Source organism: Ascaphus truei, chromosome 1 (genome assembly GCF_040206685.1).
Source record: "Ascaphus truei isolate aAscTru1 chromosome 1, aAscTru1.hap1, whole genome shotgun sequence".
Lineage (NCBI taxonomy): Eukaryota > Metazoa > Chordata > Amphibia > Anura > Ascaphidae > Ascaphus > Ascaphus truei.
In genome coordinates this window covers 151,379,607-151,404,988 of record NC_134483.1, presented here as the reverse complement: position 1 = coordinate 151,404,988, position 25,382 = coordinate 151,379,607, and the positions used below count along the sequence as shown (strand labels likewise).

General features: G+C 39.4%; 1 protein-coding gene across 1 annotated transcript in view; it reads right to left on the bottom strand.

The window, feature by feature from the left end:
• MPDZ (multiple PDZ domain crumbs cell polarity complex component) overlaps positions 1 to 25,382 on the bottom strand; it is a 119,736-nt gene that overhangs the window by 79,283 nt on the left and 15,071 nt on the right. The window contains exons 8-21 of the mRNA XM_075589157.1: positions 23,043 to 23,131; positions 22,206 to 22,395; positions 19,799 to 19,884; positions 18,495 to 18,641; positions 18,136 to 18,306; positions 15,836 to 15,925; positions 13,494 to 13,682; positions 11,703 to 11,912; positions 10,982 to 11,098; positions 10,177 to 10,338; positions 7,165 to 7,506; positions 6,164 to 6,284; positions 3,481 to 3,679; positions 2,045 to 2,086 (exon numbers count right to left, since the gene is read on the bottom strand). Of these exons, the coding sequence (XP_075445272.1) occupies positions 2,045 to 2,086; positions 3,481 to 3,679; positions 6,164 to 6,284; positions 7,165 to 7,506; positions 10,177 to 10,338; positions 10,982 to 11,098; positions 11,703 to 11,912; positions 13,494 to 13,682; positions 15,836 to 15,925; positions 18,136 to 18,306; positions 18,495 to 18,641; positions 19,799 to 19,884; positions 22,206 to 22,395; positions 23,043 to 23,131 (2,155 nt within the window). The remainder of the gene's footprint in view (positions 1 to 2,044; positions 2,087 to 3,480; positions 3,680 to 6,163; positions 6,285 to 7,164; positions 7,507 to 10,176; positions 10,339 to 10,981; positions 11,099 to 11,702; positions 11,913 to 13,493; positions 13,683 to 15,835; positions 15,926 to 18,135; positions 18,307 to 18,494; positions 18,642 to 19,798; positions 19,885 to 22,205; positions 22,396 to 23,042; positions 23,132 to 25,382) is intronic.

The following is a 25,382-nucleotide window of genomic DNA, read 5'->3' as shown; positions in this document are numbered from 1 at the left end:
ATGCTTTTCAAATAAATTATTATTATTTTTTTTACAATACTGGTAAATCTTTTATTTTACATAGTCACCTTGTCAAATGTGGTAATTTGATTGGCCATGTACATCATGTACACAGTCACAGAAGTAAGAAATGAAGCCCTCAAGATTATCTTTCTAGTCTAACTGCAAGAGACGCATGTAGAATACCCCTATTGCAGGTGAAGTACGGGCAAATATGACTCCTGTTGAGTGCAGGGGGTTCTATTACCTCTAGTAAGCACTAGGACAGATCATTTATATTATATGCAAGTATACTAAGCACCACAATTTATATGGCCAAATAGGGCTGTTTAATAGTACACTAAAGTGGTTGATATGGTGGTACTTACTGTATATTAGCAGTTATGTACATGTACAGCGTGCACATTTTCCTCCTGTAATTATGGCCCTGTATTTGAAGGCTGCCAAGTCTTTGTGCAGTGAAAGTTACACCACTTAAACGTGCAATCTCACATAGTCCATTCGTTTTTTGTTTTTACAAATTGCCTTTACTCTCACGTTATAATCCTGATCATATACTTCATAAAAATCAGTTGAGGTTCAAAGAAATGTCAGAGGAAAAACTGATTTCCATTTTGTTGTTGTTGTGGAGGCTCTTAAAATTGACCAATATTGTTCAACTGTCGAGGTATGCTCTCCTCCTCAGTGCAGTAACACAAAGCAGTATACATTTTAGATCTGTAAGGTATTATATCGCTAATGACTTCATTTTTATTGCAACTCAAATGCTTGTTCCTAAGTGTAATTGCCTTCTTTAATAAGCGGAACTGCAATTAGTGTGCAATTTTGGCAATGACTGTTTGTTGACTACCTCCAGATTACCAGTTATAATTTCTACCAGTATTATAGCCAATCTATTTTTCCTAGGGAAAACATAACACTATATTGTAGCTGCAAAAACTGGACTGGGTACTATATGCCTGTCTGTGCTATTGCTGCTGACCCATTTAGCACTGAAGATTATCTAATCCACACTTGTACTGTATATAAACTAGTTGTAGTTTTTTTTTTTTTAATAGAATCTCTATAAAATAATTCTGCAAAAACATTTGCCTCCGTGTTTCTCTCAATGCTTCAGTATGCTGCTGCAGCACAAACGCATGAGAAATTCCAAACCACATATAATTTATCCCAGATTAAAATAAGTAATGCAAATATGATAAGTATTGTAATTATATGCAGGTTTATCTCTAAAAAATGCTTATTCTACTAAAATAAATTGTACATTTTTACAGTGAAAAAAAAAGAACAATGAAAAGGATGAAGTAACATGGACTTCTCATTCTATGAAGTAATATGGTATGAAACCAAAGTTGTTCACTGCTCCCAGAGAAACAGAACATTAAGGAAAATACAAGCAACACCAAGGCCCTTTCTTTTTACAATTTAAAGCTACATTTACCTCTCTCCAGCTGCAACTACTCAACATGAATTACTGCTTTCTTCAAGGAAAACAGTTATAGGTGGGGCAAAGGAAAGATAAAAGGAAGACATGCTTTTAATGAAGCATCCAGCCCCACATGCAGGAAACAGAACCGATAGCATGCTTGTCCAGGCATATACATACAGTAGTAATACATTAAAGGAAAGAAAGGAGACACAGGTAGTTTCCACTAATAAAGGGTTATGGAAGCATTACAAAAGGGAGGCTTTATACACAATTGAAACCCTCTTCTGTAATGTTCCAGCTTTTAATAAGTAAAGCTTGTAAGAAAAAAAAAAATGAGTGCTGCATTATGAAATATATAGTGAGACTGATCCAGATACAGGAATATTGAGATACTGATTTATGTGTAAATAGTGTACGTGCCAATAAATGCCAAATGTGAACTTTTCAACATGTCATTTTCAGATGTTGTTTACAATGGTGTGTGACAAAAACAATAAAGGAGTTGCCTGTTTCTGGATCGATCAACAGAAATGAATGTTAAGAAAGAATGAAATGATTTCACAGACATGTTGCAGGCAGTAAGCCATGCGGAGCCTTTGAATCACCGATACTCACACATAAAAGGGGGCCTGATCATCAGCAGGTGCTGTAGAAGATCTAGAATGGGAAGCATACGATGCAGCATCTTTTTACAATAGTGTTAACAAATGTCAAAGCCTTGCACTGCGTGTGAGAGGCATACATATGTAGTTAAACGTACGTGCAATTTTTTTGTCTCTCTTTTCTCAGATCCCATCTCTCCCTTTTATCCACACCTCCCCCAGAAAGCATCTGCTCTTTCTCTGTGTAAAGTCGTGATTATTAACAAGGATGAGAAAATGTGACTGCCATCCGTCTTTTCTCCCTTGATCAGGAATTCATTCTTTAGGTGAGGGGCAGGTGAATTCCATTTGAAATCGGTAATTATCTGACAGATGTTGGAAGCAGCTGCTGCAGAATGCAAAGCCCTGGCTCTTATTACAGCGCAGAAAGCAGAAGCTCCTGGCAAGGTGGATTGTGAAGTGGGACGGCATGCATTCTGCGAGTGGCCGCACAGCTGGCTCTCACTGCAAAACAACGCAAACCTGCAACCCTAGCCAGCTGTTCCAAAGATTGTGAAACTGAAATTATAATATCCTTTAAAAAAAAAAAAAAAAAAAAAGTGGCTTAACAAAAATGTCAATATGTTCAACTTGGAAGTTTCCCCATTCTCACTCTGTTCCCACAAAAGGTTTCTGTGACATCTAATATGTGGGAAGAACAGGCCTACCAGGAGATATATATATATATATATATATGAGCACATTCACATGTCTTAAGACAGGTCTGCACCCCTGCCTTTCAACCATTATCACCTAGCATACAGTGCTCCCACTGCAGCAAGGGATTCTGGGAAATTACATGCAAATGAGCATACAATGTATCACCTTTTGCCTGGCATATCCATACACATGGAGGCAATTTAATATATATATAAATATATATATATATTTTATTTTTTACTAGATTGCCAATGAAAAAACGTGAAAATATGAGTCATTGCATAATGAGTCATCTAATGAAAAAAAAATGTCAAGGGTAATTTCGAGGAAAAAAAATATGTATACGTTAAATGTGCTTCCCACATCTCAGAATGCAAACACAAAAATCTTTGCACCGTGTATAGCAGATCTTGATAACTGCAGATTACTTCTGCCATGGTTAAGCTTTTTCGAGCTGTTGAGCTACAATTAGCTATAAAAATTAAATTTTCACAAAGGATGATGCAAAGATATAATTTGTCAAGGCATCGAACATTTTTGAAGAAAAACAAAGCAGCAGATTAAATACATGTTTATGTCACTCTTTCATGATACTGGTTAAAAAAAAATGGTGCAGTAATTGTGCTGACAATCTTCGGTTTGCTTTGTATTTGACCACACAAAACTAAGCAACTGGATTATTAAATCTTCATCTGGAATAATAGGGCTCACTTCAGATTTGTCCCTTACCTTCACATTCATTCTTCCTACCTTATATCTGGTCCAAGTAATGAATGTCTTCTCAGCATAGCTCGTGCTTGAACATTGGTTAAGTTGGCAGTGGACTCACTATTGATAGCCAATATACAATCCCCCACATTTATTCGACCATCGCGATTTATGGAGCCTCCATTCATGACACTACGGACAATCATCCCTGAGCCATCTTTGTTGGCACTCAATGTCATACCTGTTTGGAATCAAAGAAATCTGAACAGTTGAAAACGTACCTACTTAAAGACAGGCTACACTCTTTTTATCCCACTGCATATGCAGTACTATAATGTACTATATATTATGAAGTAATAGGAAAACGCCCTACATACACTGAAAAGCAATTACGAGACATATATAATTTGGATATCATTGCATTATATTACAACTGAAATACAGTAACATTTTCATGCTCCAGATCACTATATTATTATTTAGCAGAAAGCAGTGTCACAAGAATCTTTAAAAAAAAATCTCAGGAAGCATCTAATTAGTAAAGATGCTTGAAAAAGGTGTCTGTTTGAAAATTAGACTACATTTATCAAATAATGCTTACTTTAAGCAGGATCACGTGCAATATGACCCAAACTTAGTAACTAACTACTTATAATATGGCATATTTGCTCTTTAAAAACAACTTTTTAACATGGATTAAACAAATAGAAAATTATAGCAAAAGCTACTACTACTTTTACTACTTTTTCTACTTTTCTCTTAGTTCTGAAAACACCATAAATGATATTCTGATATTTTACCACTTAAAGCCTTTAGAAAGTCTCATTATAATAATATGGCATATGCACATACAGTACAAATGTAATCATTAAATAGTTAAATGGTTTAGCAACTTAATAAACATGGCTTAAATACATAGTGTAAAATCAAAGAAAATTTCAAATGATTAATATCGGAAATATATAGGAGGAAGAGAAAACAATGGCGGAGTTTCACTAAGATACCAGGTACATTTAAGCGATTCCCCGTTATCTGCCATTAACTTGATGCCATTTAGGGCCTCATGCAGAGAGCAGCGCTAACAGGAAAAGCGGCATTTTTTGGCGAAATCTGCCTTTAGAAAGGCAGGTAATGGCGAGTTTTGAAAGAAGCGCCATTTTTTTTTTATTTGCAAATCTCGCCGCGCGGCTGGCGAGAACCTAAATCTCTCCAGTGTTGAAAACGGCCGTATTCAGAGAGGCGCGATCGCCAACAAAAGTTGGCAAGAAGCTGGAGCTCGGCGGCCGGTGGGGGAGAAAAAAAAAAACGCGATTTTTTTTACAAGAAGTTTCAACAGCGCTCATATCGCCGGTTGAAACTCTCCATATGCAGACAGGATTTTAAATGCAGTTTTATGACCTTTCTGCATATGGAGATTAAATCACGCCAAAAATGGTACTATTTTTACTTTCTCCAATTAATTCCACCGCTGCTCTCTGCATGAGGCCCCAAGTGATTTTTAAATTGGGGAGTACATGTACACACACACACACACACACACACACACACACACACACACACACAATGCTAAGAGTATGGAGAAACGTTGAAAATATCAGAAATGGTGATTATTATCATTTATCTAGCTACTGTAACAATGTAGTTTGTGCTGGCTTTGATCTGCCATGTGCATTGGGTAATTGGATATCAGTCTGCAGCAGTCACACACTTTGTGCAGCTGTAGTTCTAAAATGCTCAAGAACACAAAACAAAATAGTCTTGAATGCTTTTTGCCCTTAGGGACAAACGTTTAGAGGCTTTAAATTGCCAAAATAAGGTACCCTACTCTAGAGTAACTAATAGAATATGTAGTTATACATTACAGTACTTCAGCTGTAGGTATTAATGGTATTCATTTAGCACAGTCTACATGTGTAAGCACTAATCACTGAAAGCATAAAGTCGCATTGTTTTAATAATGGAGTTTAACAAGTGGGACATCTTAAAAGCAGCAATCTCATTTGCTCAATTTTTTTTAAATATTATTATTATTACATTCGAGCTCTGTGGAGCGGAACAGCGTTATTCAAAGCTACATGGATCCCCGGTTCCTGAGATATTTACTGGTGTAATTACCAGTGTTTTTTCTCCCTCCAGAGGAAACAAAATGGACTTCAAATCTCGAGGGTCCTGCAGGCTTAGAGGATGTCGCAACATTTTTGTTTTCAGCTTCCAATTGGACAGTCATGTAAATCCCCTAATGAAACACTGGTAACTACACTGGTCAGTATCTAGAAAACTAGGGGGGTCCCTGCAGATAAAAATAGAGCAGTTCAACTCTGGAGGTTCCCTGATTCGAATGCTGCAATATACAAAATATTGACTGTAAGTAGAATTGCTGCTGTAGGATATTCATTCCAGTTGGCATAAGAGTAGTGAGCCTGTATTCAAGGTATTGTTGCAACATCAATATAGATGCTCAATTTGATATTTTCATTAAATCGTTTGTGCAACAAACAGTCGGGTTTATTATTTTACATTTGCGCCCCCCCCCTCCCCCCAGCTTTGTTAACGGTCCAGAGTTTTCATGAAAAGCTATTACAAGATGTGATTTGCAAAAGGTAAACTCAAGGTTATTTTTGTCATACAATGATTTTTGTTTACGTCCACAGTATTTTGTTTCACAAATAAAATATGTCAATGATAACAACGATGATAATAACTAGGCCAATAAACAATGCCTTACCTAAGCTGCAGTTGCCTCTAGTTACGGTGATAATTTTCTCACACTTATTTTTCATTAACGATTTAGTGGTACAATCGTCCCTAGTTTCTAAATATTGTTTTCCCGGTGAATATTCTTCAACCTATGAAACAAAGAAGAGCTAGATGTCAGCTCCAAAAAACATTTTGATGGGCAATATGCCAGTCTGCTATTATCCTCTATCCAGCAAATGTCTCTCGATGCCTCCCAAAGCTTTCTGGCCCAGCCTTCCCTGTCCCTGTGCCCTGCCAGTGGCGCAGAGCTCGCTCACTCTGGTGTTTATCAGAAGCAACCCATCCGTGACTCCACCGCAGCTCCCTCTCCGTCCCAATCAGAACCGCGAGGCCGGAGAGCTGTGGAGGAGTCACTGGTCACGTCTGACGGCCACTCCGAAAGTGGTACCAACTGGCAGGGTGTAGCCCATTTGGGAGATCAAGGAAGCTGATGGGAGATGAAAATGAAAGAAAAGTCTGACATAACAGTGAAGTCATTTGAAAAACGTTATTTCAAGTCCTGACTTTGTGACATATATTAAGTCTGGTGGTTTATAAATAATGTCGCTGCAATGATGCCCCAAATGTATTTGAAGAAAAGAAAACACACAAATAAAAAAAAAAACTGCAGCTGCAAGGGCACAAGAAAACAACAAATGCAGCAATTTTATGGAACTTGCAAAAACTGTTCCCAATCTGTGTGAAAATGAAGCACCTGTGTTAAATTGTACAGCAGAGGGCAACATGGTCCACAAAAATAGCCACGGTGAATAAACATTAGCTTCCTCCTACAACAGCCCAGTGCAATCACGCTCATTGTGACTCAGGTCCCTCCTTCCTCCTCTCTCACTTCCGGTACCTGAACTGTAAGTTACCATGCACATGCAGTGGGACTGTACGCTGTTCCCAGTAGTAGGTGGTTCTGAACTGCAAATTAAACTATTTATATTTAGTGCAACAAATGCCAGTTTAGTTGTGAGAATGACTTACCTTGAAGATAGAGCCAGAATAATCCGCAGCAGCAGAATCAGTTTCTGCAGAATCAGGGCTGAGCTTATACTCCATCAAAGAAGCAGAAGATGCACAATCACTTTGCTTCTCAAGAACACCTTTAACCAAATGATCCTCTAGCTCGGCCCTTTTTCCTTCCTCGATGTGGCCACGGTTTAACTTGTAGAAATCCATGCTCGGCATTGTGAAATCCAGCACAGATGTAGAGGATGCCCAAAGCGGAGTGGCAGGGATGGATCTGGGAAATGCAAGTCCTTCTGCATTTAATTGTGATTGAGTTGAGTGAAAAGTGTCCTCTGCAAATGTTTCTTTGAAGGTACCCTAGGAGAGATATGCAACACCATTTTTTATATCAGAGTAATATCCATTAAAGGTACAAACAACCTGAACAACATATATTAGAGTTGCAATCATTTGAAAACACTCAAACGTGCAACTCTATCTTTACATGTTAACAGTTGTTTCTTAATTATTATTGTAACCCCTCTTTCTTTTACCTCAGATTATATGGCCTATCACTGAGGTGGGAGCCCGAGTCCTATGGGTTACTGATTAATTCTTATAGTGTGTGGTACATGTGGTGTGAGACTGCAGTGACCAGACACAACACAGTGGTAATGAATTATAACAAGAATTATATACTCATACAGTATAGCTATCATTTGTGGTGTTACATATCTCATATGAATCAGTTGCACAGCTGGGCTCCCTAATCTCTGTGTGTAGTAGCCGCTGACTGCCTGCTTCCCTATGCACTGTCTGGTCCTGCTCTCTGCTGGGCCCTGCTGCATGCACTGGTTCAGTGTGGCAACTCTCTCTCTCTCTCTCTCTCTGTGTGTAGTTCCCTCTCTCTTAGGGGTCCTGCATAGACTCTGTGCAGGATGGGCCAGCAAACCATCACTCCCTCAGCTCCCTTTCCAACTGTCACCAACTGTCATTCCACTGGCTAAGCACAGTCACATGGGCCAGTGGAATGTAATTCTTAAAGGGGCCATGTCCTGTGCTGATAGCAGACACAGGGGGTTACATTATTATAATTTTTTTTTTTTTGAAGTTTAGACCAGAATATCAAACTGGAAAAGGCACAAAAACAAATATAACATAATATATAATCCATTTTGCTTTGCTGGCTAAACCAATACTCAGCTCAGCCTTAAAGAATGCAGCAAAATTGCAGTGATAAGATCGGAGCTAAAGTCATTTCTTGACAATACAGACTATGAAAAAAAACTTCTCGAGGTACTGAAGTATGCAAAGAGGGCAACGTAAAAATTGATCTATAAAAACAAATAGAAGCATTTGTAAGACCAAGTGAAACTGCACCTTTATATAGGAGCTACAGTAGATAAGCTACTTGACATAAACATGTAGCTCAATTCAAAACACGCACAACAATGTGAAGCCTGTGTATTTACTTAAAGCAGCAGAACATGTAGCACTGCGCAAATTTTTCATTTCATTACAGGATTGAAGCAGATGGTCTCCGGAGCTGAACCGCTTCAATTTCAGCTCCGGGGTCCCCTGCTTCCAGAGATACTTACCTCTGTAGGGGTGTCGGTATCTGCAGCCAGGGAACTTGTGTGCCTAACAAAATGGTGGCGTTTAAATGACACGCAGTCCAGTAGGAAGCCGTGAAGTCATCCCTTGCAGCTTCCTATTGCACCACGTGACTTGGCCATTTAAACTCCAGAGATACCGGTATCCCCTTCGGAGGTAAGTATCTCTGGAAGCAGCGGGTCCCTGGAGCTGAAATCAATGCGGTTCAGCTCCGGAGACCCCCTGCTTAAACTCTGTAATAAAACAAATTGAAGAATAAAATTGAAATTATTGTAAAGTACCTCGACAGTCATCATGATATATTCGACACTATAATTATTACCAAAAAACAACAGTATAGCAAACATTTGTTATCAAAACGCTCGATTCTGTTATATCAGGGCCATAAAAAAAGTAAGAACCGAATATTGTATCAGAATTAACAATACCATACTACAAAAAATGTAATTATGGTCTCTACTAAAAAGAGAAGAAAAACACAACTAGATGTATTACATTTGTCCATAATGCTCACTAGGAACCAAAAGGAAAATATGTTCAATTGACATCTATTACTGTACAAAACTATTATTAAATTACCATTATAGAATTTGCCCAGACAATGAAAACATTTTTTCCTCGGTAGATACTGTAAGAAAAGTAACCAAAGAGGGGTCTCTGTAGTGTTGCAGACATGTCATCTTTTTAACTAATGGTGGAGTACTGCAGGGGGTGATTATACCAAGCTACCCCAATAAGGGCAGCCTGACCCACAAAACACCCTGGCAAGTTTTTATTGTGGGGGCATTATAAGAAAACAGAGAATGCAAGAATACACAAGATGTTCTAAAAGTTTCATATAAAATAAGGAGAGAAAACAAGTCAATAGTTAGTGAGAAAAAAGGGAATAGTGGTAGTAATTTATGATAAATTATGTCAACACAGCATGGTTGAAGGAACAATTAACATGTTAAAGAATAGTTAAGAGTGAAAGGTGTATGTAAACAGCAAGTTGTGGAACTAAAGTAATTGTATCAAATGTCTCTCTCGCTCGCTCTCTTTCCCAGCCAATAGTAATGTTTGTGGGCAAATGTTGTCAAGTCCGGTGAAGCGAACTATGGTGATGAAAAGGGCGAAATGACATGCTCTTTTTTTTGCTGAAAGTAAATACATGTGCGAAACTTATATTTTCACAGCAGATTTGAACTTTGTCAAAAAGTTTACCTATCTCTAGCCCTTATTCTACAAAGTGTGATGGCGCCAATCCGGAACTATAGAGCGGAAAGTCCCATAGACATCAATGAGACTTTCTGTCTTCATGCCCAGTGGAGAAAACTGCCAGAATCTTGAGGACCTGAGGAACATCTCGGTTCAGATAACATTAAAAAATACCTGCTGCTGCCTTCATTTTAGGTAGTACACACTGCCACTTTTCCTGATTAGATCATTGCTCACCTTTGGAGTTGAAGAAGGTAGGGGATATCCTTCGTTGAGATCCTCGCTACAATCACTGCCATGCAGTGCTAGCAGAGACACCTGGAAGGTGCTGTCCTCCTCTGGAGGATACTGAGATTCCAAAATGGATTCACCTGTCAAGTCAGTCTCAGTGGTCTCCACCTGTAGTAGCAGGAATAGTCAATCAGCACATGACTTAGTGCTGAAGAACAGCATTTAGAAGTAAATACATGTCAACTATATACATAATTTCATATTACATTACATTTTGGGGGTGGTGGGGATACGCAAAACTAACAACTGCTCTAGATGGAGTGGCTCAGTGATTTTGAAGAAGGGGAGCCTGGTTCAATTCTGGTGTCAGCTCCTTGTGACCTTGGGCAAGTCACTTTATCTCCCAGTGCCTAAAGCACTAAAAACATAGATTGTCAGCTCTACGGAGCAGGGACTTGTGCCTGCAAAAACAAAAAATCTTTGTACAGACCATAGTACACTGTTAGCGCCGTACAAGGGGGAAAAAACACATTAATTATGAATATACCTGAAATGAAATTACATTTTTCTTTCATACCACTATGGCTACTACAAATGTGTTATTTAACAGAAATTAGTGGACTTGTAGCATGACCATCATCACTGGAAAAACACCAATTCAATACTTAAGATCCTGAGTTCAGTCCTGTGGATTGTATAAAGTAATATGAGTTGTTTTAGTCATAAGGTGTTTTCATAGCCTTTTTACAGCAATACAAGGAGCCATTGGGCGATTTTTGGAAGAGATGTTGAGACAGTTGCTGGCACTAACCAAAGCTAGCTCAGCATGAAAAAGGGGAGCATCAGCGGGCCCTTCCTCATCAAGTGGCTGTGCAGTGTAGAAAAGAGAGTCTTCCCTCGCAGAAACATAACCCTCTTCTGGTGACAGCTGCAGAAAAAAGGAGGATCCAAAAGGATTGCATTAAATGATAACACAGAGAAGTGCATGCAAGCAGTAAGTTAGATAAGGTTTTAAAGCAGCAATGCAAGTTATGTTTTTTGAAGGCAAGAAACTTGCTACTTCTAATCTTTTTTTAAGTGTTTCTTTAAAAAATAGATGACCATTGCTGAATAATCTGTGCAGAAAAGAAAAACGTATATCGCATATTTATGGCCAATGAGTCTCTTTGGTGGGTTATTAGAATTATGTGCAGCTACTGATAGGAAACTGATTGTGTGCACTTTATGCATACCTAGTAATTTATTGTGGTATTATTCATGCAAGGTACAATAAAGGAGAATCTTGTATGAGGGGAAGGTCCAGTGAATAGAAATGTGTCAGTGGTTTTTATTTATAGAAACCTATTCCTCTTGTCTGGGAACTTTGTATAATTCAACAACAATAATTTAATCTCTTCAGCGTTAGAATGGTCTGCAACAAATTGCAAATCAGCAGCCCAAGACATCACAGTGCCCTCTTAAACTGAGGGGGTTAAACCAAGAACACACTGTATTTATCATGTATTTTGAGTATGCAATTAAAACACCCTTACAGGTAAAGGCTTTGAAACCCCAATCCTAACTTCTCCTGCTGGTGCTCCTTTCAGTGCTTGAACGGCCTCCTCTAGATTGGCATGCTCCAAGTTGATCTCGTTAACAAACATGAGACGATCCCCAGGAAGAAGTCGGCCATCTTGCTCTGCTACACCTCCAGGAACAAGCGAGCGGATTACTATCACTGTGCTTGCTGGGTCAATGGGATCCTAGAGAGAAGCATGAAAGTACGAAGTTGATGTGGCCGTCTAGCAAGTACAGTATGATGAAGGAAAGAGATGTATTGTAATTTGTATTAGAAGCAGTGCTGGACTAATATATTTAACTGCTCTTGTAATAGTACAAAACTACTTTACTACAGGCATACCCCGCTTTAAGGACACTCACTTTAAGTACACTCACGAGTAAGTAAATGTCGCCCAATAGGCAAACGGCAGCTCGCGCATGCGCCTGTCAGCACGTCCTGCACAGCAATACCAACTCCCTACTTGTACCGAAGCGGGGAGACTATAGAGCCTGTTACAAATGCGTTATTTACATCAGTTATGCATGTATAGGGCGATTGCAGTACAGTATATGCATCGATAAGTGAAAAAAAGGTAGTGCTTCACTTTAAGTACATTTTCGCTTTACATACATGCTCTGGTCCCATTGCGTACGTTAATGCGGGGTATGCCTGTATTATGCTTTCATTCAGTAGCTAAGCAATCATTTAAAACATGCTTATAGTATATCAAGTTTTACATATTCCTTGTTACAATGAGAAAAACAGCAATGAAGGATCAGGTTTAAAAAATAAGTATACGGGTTGGCCCCAGTAATGCGGCTGGTTCCGTTCTATGGTCCCGCCGGAATGCGGAACGCGGAACCAGCGATTTTTGGCATCTGCGCATGCGCAACCGGCAATTTCCCCTTCTGCGCATGCTCAACCTCCGTTCTGTGCAAACGCGACCTCTGCACCCCCCGTTCTGCGCATGTGCAGACATGGCAGCCTCCTTCCCGGTACCGCTGTATGAGTGGAACGCCGTAAAGCGGGCCGCCGAAAAGCGGGGCCCTTCTGTATTCATATAAAAAAACAACATAGCTGGTGGTAATATGATGCTGCTTCTAAAGACACAACACTTATATAGATGAATTCCACAAACCACTTTTAAGATTTAGTTATGAAATGTTTTGAATATTTACTATTATAAGGAAAGCAAGAGACGGGCTGTAAAGATACATACAGTATATGGGAGGGCTGCCATTTTTTTTCCATATACGAATATAAATGGCTTGAGTCTTATTTCCTATCAGACTGAAACAAAACAGCTAGCAGAAAGAAAATAAATCATGGTTGATAAAGCAAAGGTTGGCAAAATACAAAACTACATAACAAAAGTATGAATTACACAGACTTAGATGCTGTTAAATACGTGAGCATCTGAGACTTAAACTTGAGAGCCAACCTTTTGAAAGCTCTTATCAAAGACATTAGAGGAAGGAATGTGGGTCCATTGCCATGCATTGGGATAAATGAAGAGAGAAAGTAAAAAGATTACAGATTTTTTTTAGCTGTTTTCTTTAGTATTTTAGTATTCTATTCTACAAACATGGCTGTAAAATATTCACAAAAAAATGAATGATATCGGTCTCTACAAAGCCTAAAATTGCAGCATGAAAAAGAAAAGCAGGCCTGAAACGCAGCTTCTCTATTATTGTCCTTCATTTAAAAGTACTGCGTGAAGAAAAATCAAAAACAATAATCAGAATGGTAATATGGAACCTTACAAAGCACACAAGATACCGACCTGATAATCTAAAATACTGAAACCAAGTCCAATGCTCCCCTTGTCCAGCTCAATGTCCTGTACATCTGTTTCCCACATTGCCAGCGGAGATCCCTGAACCTCCTCAATGCTAGGCCCATCATCAACTACTTCCATGTTCAAGTGATCTGTCTCTGAAGAGCCGATGGCTCCACCAAAGTCAATATGAGTCTAAAACACAACATGTACCAACATATTACTTCAGAATATCTTACAAGGAACCAAATAATGACACAAAATAATTGCTTGCATATATATATGAATTATCAAGACTGTCAATTGGTGTCATGTTGCCTCTCCCCCATGTCATGCATGATCACAGGAGTTGAAGGATTAAACATTTCCATTCTGTGACTTTTCTTATTGTATTTTTTAACTAAGTAGTCTTCTGCCATAAGACACCTTAGGGCGCTGGAAGACGCCATGCAGTCCAATTACGTGAATTATTTATCAAATACTTTACCAGGAAAAATGAACTGAAATTAACTAAAAGTTACCTCTCGTTTGAAAATGTGTCCTGGGTAGTGTATGTGCCTTATGGCAGAAGACTGCTTAGCAAATATGGGCCTTAATGTTAGTGTGTGTCAATCACCAGCAGGTATAAAGAATTATTGAATAAAAGAAGTGCAACTCAGCGCAGCAGAAAACACAAAGAACCAAAACCTGTATTTATTAGGTATGTTGATAAAAGCTCTTTATATCCCAGTTAGCATGTTTACTGTATGTATTCAGAAGACCTGGAAAAGCTGACGTAAAGAGGGGACCTTTTTGCTATGTGAGCCAAGTATGAGAATTGATTGATTCATCATCAACTGTCAAAGCATTTTGACTTAACTTGAGAGGGGTTGATGCTTAAAGCAGCAATACTACAGCACCCCCACCCGCCCCCAATTTGTGTATGTAAAACATGGGATAATGTATAAGTCTACATTCTTACATAAGCTGGCAATAGTTTGGCCCTCCAGTTATAAATCTGTAAAAAGCCTGATTGTGTGACTAACATAATGGCTGCTTCAGACAGTGTAACTCAGCAGCTATACGAAAAAAAAAGAGGAAGGCGATTCACAGGTAACGATGAGCAAAAGCTGAACGTGAAGCTCCGAGAATAGAAACAATTTACAGGTCTTACCTACACAGGTGTGAAACGTGTCAGAGGACTTACCTGTACCTACATATTTGCTTATAGAGCCCAATAAATAGTTTTTATTCTCGGAGCTTCACGTTCAGCTTTTGCTCATCTTTTGCTGTGCATCGCCATCTTTTTGGATTTTTTTTCCGTATGTTATCATTACTGGCAAGAAGCACGAATCTCAGGAATCCTCCACCAGGACTTCAACTTTGTGAGTTTTACCTTTATACACCTATTTTCAAGCACTGAGCCAGTGGGATATTCAATCTTTGTGGCGGGACCTTCAGGGACGATGTTGTGAAGGTGGGACGGAAGACTTACCCTGTTCATTGGTCAGATAACACCACATATATCCATACATATATGGGCACAACAGATGCTGGTCTCTAATAAACCCACTCATCATTACAAAGGTTCCTGTATATGTTTCTTCCACTTACAGCCTCACTTATACATACAAAAGGCTACTGCAAGGTTTTTGATGTACTGGATCTGTGACTGGTTCTTTACCTACATTGCAACTTTATAACTCAGCAGCTACAATATATCCTTAAATCACTAAAGGGAAGATTATCTATTGTTACAGTTTACAGCTCAAACTGCTGGGAATATTGGCAACAAATTATCACGAACAGGAAAGTGTTGCAAAGATCTTACACTGCTTGGGAAGTGTGCTAGAAACTGGGGGGATTTTCTGGAGATGGGGGCGGCAGGTATAGAGGTTCCGTGTTCTCCCCCGGGCATTTAAATGAAATGCCAGGGGACTGCGCGAGGCCTCTATAATACATTTACCTTCCCTTCCAGCGGCACATTGTCCTGGTAACCCGGCGGCAAATGACGCTGCAGGGTCACGTGATGTCACGTTACCATGGTGACGTGGCGGCACATGACCCCGCGCATCATTTGACGCCGGGGTAGAGGGCGGGGGAGGGGGGGGTACGCAAGATGCAGAGGAGAGCAGGCAAGGTGCGCACGGGGAAAAGTTTACGCATCCCTGTGCAAGAACATGCTATAGAAATCAAAGGATGCTTTAAAACTCATAACGGCATTGAGTTGAATATTGAATATTAATAATAATAATAATAATCATATAAAAAAAAATATCTACAGAACTGATTTTTTTTTTTAACCATATAAGATGTCACATGTTTTGCTGCATTAAACAAACAAAAAATGGTGACACACATTATAATACCTGTGTATCTGTATCATGATTGTGAACTACTGGCAAATCTTCTTGGGGTTTCCAGAATGCAGGTAACGGAGCAGCAGAATAGTCCTGGTCCTGTTATGTGTAGTGGTAAAGAAAAGCATCATGTTATTACAAAAACGAAGGACAGCACACCGGAGGACATCAATCAAGCCCGGAAGTCAAGAAATCATAAGGTATATTGACTTTGTGCAGTAACATTCATTTGCCTTGCTGGAGAAGACATATGGATGTCTAGGGGAGTGTTTACTCAGAATTTTAAGGCTATATGGGAATACTTTACACCATTCATCTCCCTGGATGCTGCACACTCTGATGAGTGGGGCCAGGTAGGAGTTATCCTATATGTTACTATACTAGACACCCCCGAACATATACTCCAAATACACATTTATGGATATGATCTAATCCAATTCTATAAGAAGTTGTTCAAGTTTGAGACCTCAACAGTCTCTTATTGCTAGGAATATTTTGGAGCCCCAGATGTTACTGAACTTTCTATCATGTTATTATAGCAAGCAAACAATTTTGCTACAATAAGGGAACATAGCACATTGTGCACACAACTGATTCAGATTTTACCACTTAGGTTGCAGCCCCGCTGCCGCTGAGCTCGATCATGCTTGAAAGCGGTGACGTCACCAGCTCTCCAAGCATGAGCGATTAGTGTCCTGCAAATTATTTAGCGCAGGAGTGGAGGGGCGTAGCTATTACGGGAGGGGGCGTGTCATTGGCTCTTTATGGGCTGTCTGTGTCTCTGTGTGTGTGTCTGTCTCTCTCTCTGTGTCTCCATTTTCTCTCTACCCCATTTCCCCCTCCCATCCCTCCCCCTCCCTTCCCTCCTCTCTCCCCCCGCTTCCCTCCTCTCTCTCTCTCCCCCCGCTTCCCTCCTCTCTACCCCCCCTTCCTCCTCTCCCCCCTTCCCTCCTCTCTACCCCCCTTCCCTCCTCCTCTCCCACCCCCTGCACTCTCTCCCCCCCCGAACTCTCTTCCGGCCCCCCCTGCGCTCTCTCCCGCCCCACCCCTCACTCAGTTTGCCCCCCCCCTCACTCCGTTTGCCCCCCCCTCACTGAGTTTGCCCCCCCTCTCTGTCCGTTTGCCCCCCCCTCTCTGTCCGTTTGCCCCCCCCTCTCTGTCCGTTTGCCCCCCCTCTCTGTCCGTTTGCCCCCCCTCTCTGTCCGTTTGCCCCCTCTCAGCCCGTTTCCCCCCCCTCAGCCCGTTTGCCCCCCCTCTCAGTCCATTTGCCCCCCCTTCCACTTCTCTCTGCTTAATTTTCATGTTTGTGTATAGTGACAGGACATTAGAACACGCCCCCTCTCTTCCCATTGGTCAGAGCAGGGTCATGTGACCCTGCACTGAGCTCGAAAGTATAGCTCTCTTGTCTCCCCAAGCACAAAGCTGGGGAGAGCGTGCGTGCACGCGCATGAGCGCGCTGCGTGAGAGTGAACGGGAGGATTCCCATTCACAGAGGTAAGCGCGCTAAGCGCCAAGCGCATAGTGCGGTCAGCGCCAGCGGGGACTCAGTCTTAGAGCATAGCATAGTTTTCCAAATTTTTTACCTTTTTTTGGTTAAGGAATCCTATTATATTGTGAATTTCTGAGAAATCCCAACCCTCTCTATTAGCGCGTCTGAGATCAGAGGCATTGTAAGGAACCCCAACCATCTCTAATAGCGTGTCTGTGATAAGATGCATTGTACATTCTTCTTTCAAACATTTATCACCTGAAAATTGCAGGGAACCCTTTAAGGATACCTGGGTCACCCTAGGGTTCCTAGCAACCCTTGTTGAAAAACAATGCCTTAGAGCTTGAGGCAAAGGAATGCCGAGTAAGAAATGTAGGCCCCACTAGCAGCTCAAATTTTACAAGAGACTAATTCAAGGTATGTGAGAACAAATGTTAACTGATGATATGTCTTAGTTTTTAATTATATTTCCCATTTAGTGCTGAAGAGACCTGCAACTTATTATTCAGTGCTACATTTACAAATAAGGGGAAGAATCTTCCAGCATTGCAGCGGTTAAAAAAAAAACCTAGTTGACATTAACCTTGAAATTGTGTGGAATAGTTTTTTCTAAGCAAACATATCTTTACTACATATTGTATGCCTGCAAGTCATAAAAGGGCAGTGTTGGAATAATATGATATAGTTGGCTTAACAATTACATTTTTATTTTGGATGTTTAATGCCATCCTTGCACTTCGTATTTCTTTAAGAAGCAATCTTGTGTTTTCATTGTTTTTCTTTGACATAAAACACTTTAGAAGCTAATCAGAAGTTCTACCTTTTCAATCAAATGGATATCATCTTCAGAAACGCACTTGTCTTCCTCCTCAAACTGTGTGTCGGGTTGTAGAACAGGGCGGCAGCATACCATGGTTACACTTATGGGCAACTCTTTCAAGATATTAACTACATCTTTATGATTTTGACCAAGGAGAGAGATTTCATTCACCTTAAAAAGACAACACAGACTAAGGTCAAAGAATTGCTGGAGATGTATATATATATATATATATATATATATATATATATATATATATAAAAAAAAAAAAAAACATGTCATAATGACTGACAAAACCTTGTGTACATCCTATTTAATACTTGTACTTATTAGAGGTCTATAGAAAATGATATTCTTACTTCTAGCAGCTCGTCCCCACTGTACAGCTTGCTGCTGCGGCCTACTGGACCTTCTGGTAATATAGACCTCAGGAAATGGTGACCCTCTGCAGCTTCCAGACTTATGCCTAACCCACTGCTTTCGCTAAACTTGTTCACTAGGGCAACCTGAAAAATAAGCAAATAGACCCTTTTAATGTAAACAAATGTAACCCAGAGCCATATTGGTTCTGGAAAATTGAGATATATATATATCTATCTATATCTATATATACATACATACATACACACACATACACAAAACCCCTTCAAAAAGGAATATCTCAAGAAGGTCGTGGAGCATTAAACTATCAAAAGAAGATCCTAACAAGTTCACAAAAGCTCACCTATGAATACAGTTTATGTTGGTCAAATAAAGTATTCCACCGAGTGTATTTATCATTAAAAGGAAAAACAAGAGAGTAATTTTAGGATCTGTTTTGGCGCTTACAATTCGTTATAGTCAATATATTTAATAATTTATTCTTCATTTACTTAAAAATAAGTTATACAGCTCATAAGACTCATTCTAAGGTTGAAACGTTTTTGCTAGCGTGAGCTAAGCTTTAGTTAGAAATGTATATTTATATCAACAGTGATTATAATTATGACCACAGATATTATTCATGCACAACACAACTTATGATAGTCAAAGTCCCAGAGTTCTAATTTGGTGCACAAACTGGGCTACGAAACCCTTTTGCACATAGGAAGTAACTTTTGTGAATGCATGATAACATGGTTTAAAATGAATAAAAAGATTAGATGCAGAGATGCCGGAAATATCTCTAGTATTTAGTATTTGGATGAGAATTATTAAATATATGAAATACTGGCTGCGAGTCATCAAAGCGCGATGCGGGGTATCGTGTCTGACCTGACAGCAACTACCATTAACTTGAAAAGCAGCGATCACCGGGTCAGGTACAATTCCCTGCATCGTGCTTTGAGAACTCCGGGTCATTGTGTGATTTGCAGATTGCAGCATAGAGTAGCTCTACTTGTAAAGTAGAACTAAACAAGTACACAAATGGCTGTTTCTTACAGAGGGGCTTATTTGCCACATTACACATTAAAGAGTTATTTAGCGCTGCAAAATGCAAACGATCGTTCAGTTTATTTTAAAATGTGCACTATTCTTGGTTGTCTGGATCTTTACTATTATACTTTCCTAGCTGGCAGCTTAATCACTTACTTTTAAATGTTATACGTTCCAATGAAATGTTCCACACGCACGTTTAACACAAAATGTAACGCAAGCAGGGAGTAATGAAGAATAGACATACCACAATAGCATAATTAACTCCCATTACTCTTTGCCACTTGTTCTTTAAGACTTCCTCCTCAGTAACGGTGATGTGACAATCTTGCTCTATAATGAATTAGAAGTATTCAAGTAAGGATGCATTCGTTTCACATACTGTTGTGGTATTTTTCACATAAAGTTTATATTTTACGGTCTCTTCTATGAATGCATCTCTTATCTTAAAAAACACTCTCTCTCTTTGTGATCAAGTCATTTCTCCTGTACCAAGCTCAACTCTGTTCTTTCATCAATTAATTCTACCTGCTTCCCCTCCTGCCCCAACCATTGCAAAAGTGGCCTGAACTCTCGTTTCCTCAAGCACGCAATTGCCATGAGTTACTTGTTCTACCTCTCCCAGTTCTGCATCATGCAATGTCCCATTGCAACCCTGCATGATTTTACTCTAACCACATCAAAGGTTATTTGAAGAACAAGCATGGGGCAGACTAATTGGCACAGAACATCTCTGTCCAAAGAGATCAATCCCCAGAGCCTTTCTTAACCTTCAATAGTCCCCAAGCTGCTGATAAATGAAACAGTACGCTCTGACCTTGTGCTACAGAAATCATGAAAAACTATAAATGCATTTTCTGCATACACTACAACACTTTTTATACGGGCTAACCCATATGGGGTCCATTTTTATTAAGCCGTGCAAGGTCATAAAACACCTTCCAGTGACGGAAGACACACCACAGCCCCATTCAATTGCATGCCACGTAAGGTGTCTTCTGGCAGCCACAAGTATCTAATGCAACAGCATAGCTTAATAAATAAGGATCATGGTGTTCTCTCTATGAAGTGCTACAAACATAAAACAGCATAACAATAGAGCCCAGAATTCTCCTCTTCTCGTATCTTTTACTAATAATATACATATAAATATTTCACTTACAAAGCACTAGCAATAAATGCACAGGGAAACAAAGTGACTTGCCCAAGTCAAAAGGAAAGTTGACACTGGGATTCGAAACATGTTCATTTACTTTTGAGGAAGAGCTCTTAAAACTCCTCTTTCTATCAAATGGAAACGTGTAGCAACCATAATGAAAAGATTGCAACTCAGTCAGTTTTAGTTATAGTGGAATTCTGTATATGCTCAACGCCAACAGTCAAATGTAGCATGAATACAGTACTATTGAGAGGATTATTTTCATTATTATAGCAGGAAAAAATTATTACATTGCGAAAGGGATTTCAAATATGTATCATTCCATATTTTTAACGCTCTACACACTCAGTGTTTACTTGTGATTTGTGTTAGTATTAGTATACTTTATGATGTCTGTAAATGCTTAGTGTGTAGGCAAAAAAATTGCATTTCATATGTTCAATTTACTACACTACGTGAACTGGTAGGATAGAGATCTGAAAAATAAAGGTTTTTTTTTTTAGATCATTATGCCCCGGCGATCATTAAACCCATTCCCTCCCCCCCATCCCCATAAAAATAGCATACGGTGCAAATGCAGCAGTTACCCATTAAATGCAATTATTGCCTAAGGCATTTTCAACATTTTCAGCTCCATTCTGTAGTCAACCACTGCTTGGTGTGACTCACACAAAACATTATAATACCCATATTGTCATTCTTTTACATTACAAAGAAACAAGAACAGTGGAGGTAATATTTTTGAAAGAGCTCCAAAATGAGAATTGAGTCAGTGGAGCTTTTTTTACTTGAAATAAACTGAAATGGTCACATGCTAGAGTAGTGTTTAGTGAGAGAGATCTAAGGGCCAGCTGGCCCACTTCACCACTGACAGATTGCTGCTACATGTTGCTCCCCCCACATGGCCCATGTACTGTAGTACATTCTGAATGTAAGCTCTTCCCTTTTGTTGCAGGCTGTGCAGTTGTCATTTAAAAAAAACAACAACAAAACCATAACCCTTCGAGTGCCCCAGGACATAGTCACTACATTGTGGGGACTGGCTGTCCGGAGGCCCAGATGCAGCGATTAGATCATGCTCGAAGGGCTGTTTTTTCTGGGTTAGATCGTGTCTTGCGTTTCCATGGAGCGCAGGAAGCAATCTAGCCAATGAGGAACAGGGGGGTCCCTCCTCTTATGTTTCCTCCGCAATGGCCGCTGCGATAATATGACCACACTGTGCCGGTGGGACCGTGGCACTCAGGCACCACAGACCCATCCGCACGCAAAGGGTTAAAGACCGTTGTATTCATGAAGTGCAGTCAGGCGATTTAATCTCTATTTTAAGTATATTGACGGTCACAGTCCAGTTAAAGTAATTAATCGCCTTTTCAATGAACCCTATTTTAATGGTATTTACGGTCACAGCAGAGTTAAAATAATGCAACACTTTTTTTTTTTTAACTAAGCAACCAGAAGGTCTTTCAATTGCTGTCTTTCATGTTGTACAAGTTACCTTTGTCATCATCCAAACTATGCACGGTTAAACTCTTCTCAGTGGGTTCAACAGAATCCTCCGTTTGCTGGACACTGGCATCCTGCTTCCTCCCTCTTCTCATTAAAGTTAGTTGGACAGATTGCCCTGTGTGACGCAAAACTTCTACTGCTTGCTGGTTGGTAAAACCCTGAAGATTTGTTCCATCGACCTATACATAAATGGTAAAAAATATTAGGCTTGAATAAGGCTCAAATATGAGGTCACCGCTATGCAGATTGATGTGCCGAAAACTTTTTAGGCAGCCCTTCTAATCTTTCAAACATCGCAATAATAATCTTTTATGCTTTGAAACAAAAACAAAAAAATACCTTAGAATAAATCCCCGTAAATGAATTTTTTCCATTTTCCTCCCTATTTTAATGTGTGAGTGCTAAAACAAAATGCTGATACCATTATTAATATGCCGTGACAAATGCTACATTTCACATTGAAATTTATATGTTTAGGGAACAAAGTGTTTTAGTTTTACAGTATTTGTATTCAATTCTGTGATAGGATAAACAATAACAAACTTTACTAATTTTGCTTCCATACTCTTTGGCAATTTCAGGTGTTGTATTCACTATGCTGGAAACCTGAAAAAGTACTGTATGCATGAGGAATAAAAATAGGGTCAAAAATTGTAGGAAAATCTGCTGTTTACGTGACCTATTTACCTCTTGAAAAAATTGCTTTACAAAAAAAGGTTTGATTTCTTGAGTCACCGCAAAATAAAACTCTAAATAAATAAGAAATACAAAGAAAGCATTTTCACATCATATTTGTACTTCTAAATGAAAAAGTCAAGTTACTTACAGCTATAATCTGATCTCCAACATGAATTCTTCCATCAAACTCAACAGCACTGCCTTTCGTAATGCTTTTTACAAAAATACCCGAAGGTTCTGCCAATAAAATAAAATATTTAATATCTTTTCAAAGGCAAAATATTAGAAATCATTGACTATCTTCAAACCAACTGAAAAGCACTTATTTTAATAGCAATGTCTTCCAGGAAATAAATAAATAAATAAATAAATATATATATATATATATATATATATATATATATATATATATATATATATACATACATACATACATACATACATACATACATACATATACACACACACACACACACACACATACACATATACACACACACAGCTCAACCCCCTTATAAACGCTGTGCTTAGGGTGCAAAGAATCACATCGCGTTATAAGCGGATCGCGTTAGAAATAATGTAGAATTGTAAGCATTGTATAATAAAGTATTTAAGATACCAAAAATTGTGTTGTAAATTATTCATAAATACGAAAATTGGGAGCCACGCTTGCATCGCATTATAAGCGGATTCAGCGTTGTAACGGGGTTGAGCTGTGTGTGTGTGTGTGTATGTGTATGTGTGTATATATATATCCCCTGATGAAATCAGCTTGGTCTGAAGAAACGCGTACACATAGGCTCACGTGGTATTATTGCAAAGGACTGTGTGCTATCACAAGACTTGCTAGAGGATCAAGGCTGCGTTCCGTTCCTGATTGCTGAGGTAGACACATCCAAAAGGAACCTGTGTATTAGGCGGAGAGTTTCCGGAGTACACCTTAGTGTGTAACACCGCCAACAGGAAAGAGGTGTGACGTCATTCCGGAGCATTACCAGCGGAGCAGCGGCGGTTCATAGCAGCCTTGGAGCATGAGTTGTACTCATACAATGCCTGTTATCTTACGATTTTTGTGAGTTTTGAATCGTCTTGTCCAGGATTTATTACATTTTATATACGTTATTACATGAAGATCGGGCTCTTTTTCTTCTCTTTTTTTGTTAGGTTGTGTCAAGGGAGGTTGTTGGTCCCAAGAAGAAGGCTGCCAGGATCCGTTTTAACAGATTTGTGACCTATTTTGCTCAGCTACATTTGCACGCCCCGGCCGAGTGGATTTAACATTGTGGCGAGCTCCTATTGGCCCAAGCAGCACACGTGTGGTACTAGGTGGCGAGTAGATTTTTTTTTTTTGTTCGGCGAGTAGATTTTTTGGTGATTTGTCGACCACTGTATATATATATATATATATATATATATATATATATATATATATATATATATATATATATATATATATACAGTGTTCGACAAACCTATACATTTGCTCGCCCCGGGCGAGTGGATTTAACCCCCGGGCGAGTAAATATTGGCCCAAGCAGCACACGTTTGGTACTAGGTGGCGAGTAGATTTTTTTGTGTGGCGAGTAGATTTTTTGGTGATTTGTCAACCACTGTATATATATATATATATATATATATATTATCAGCTACAATGCGGATCCGCTTATAACACGGTCTGAGCGTAACTCCCGATTTAAAAAGATCTCAAAAAAAAAAACTTTTTTTTTTTATAACATTCAATGCTTTATTGCTAACGGACTGAGACACTGAGACACGGAGACACTGAGACACGGAGACACGGAGACACGGAGACACGGAGACACGGAGACACGGAGACACGGAGACACACAACATCCTACAGGAATATGCTAGTGTGATTCTCTAACTGGTGATTCTCTAAATATTCTCCATCATGGACTGCACTGTGCAGTAGATGTTAAGTTTCTTTAGAGTCAGATTCAGCACACCAACCCTGTGGTGTAGCAGCTAGAGAATTGCACTAGCATATGAAAGATCATAAATTCAATTCCTGCATGTGTATTATATAAAATAATAATTTATCAATTATACCATACCATGCATGAATTGAACCCCTGATCCTTCATATGCTGGTGCAATTCTCTAACTGCTACACAAGTCCTCGCAGAACCCCTGATCGCGGCAGCCATTTCATGAACCCTGTTATAACGCGGTCTCATTATGTGGACCCGAGCACCGCGTTATAACGGGGTTCAACTCTTCAACAAGATAATAGGGTGAAAAAAATCAGATTTTCCCAAGGCAACAAATCTCCTGCAGTTTCGTGTTGCCAAGGGAATCACATACTTATGGTAAACTAACCACTTCGATGACATAAAAGCCTGAAATGCATTCTAGAGAAATGCGCTGCGGGCCCTTCTAGCAGTGAGATGGTTAATAATCTAGGTCAGTGGTGCTCAACTCCAGTCATCAAGTCCCCAACAGGTCAGGTTTTCAGCATATCCTAGCT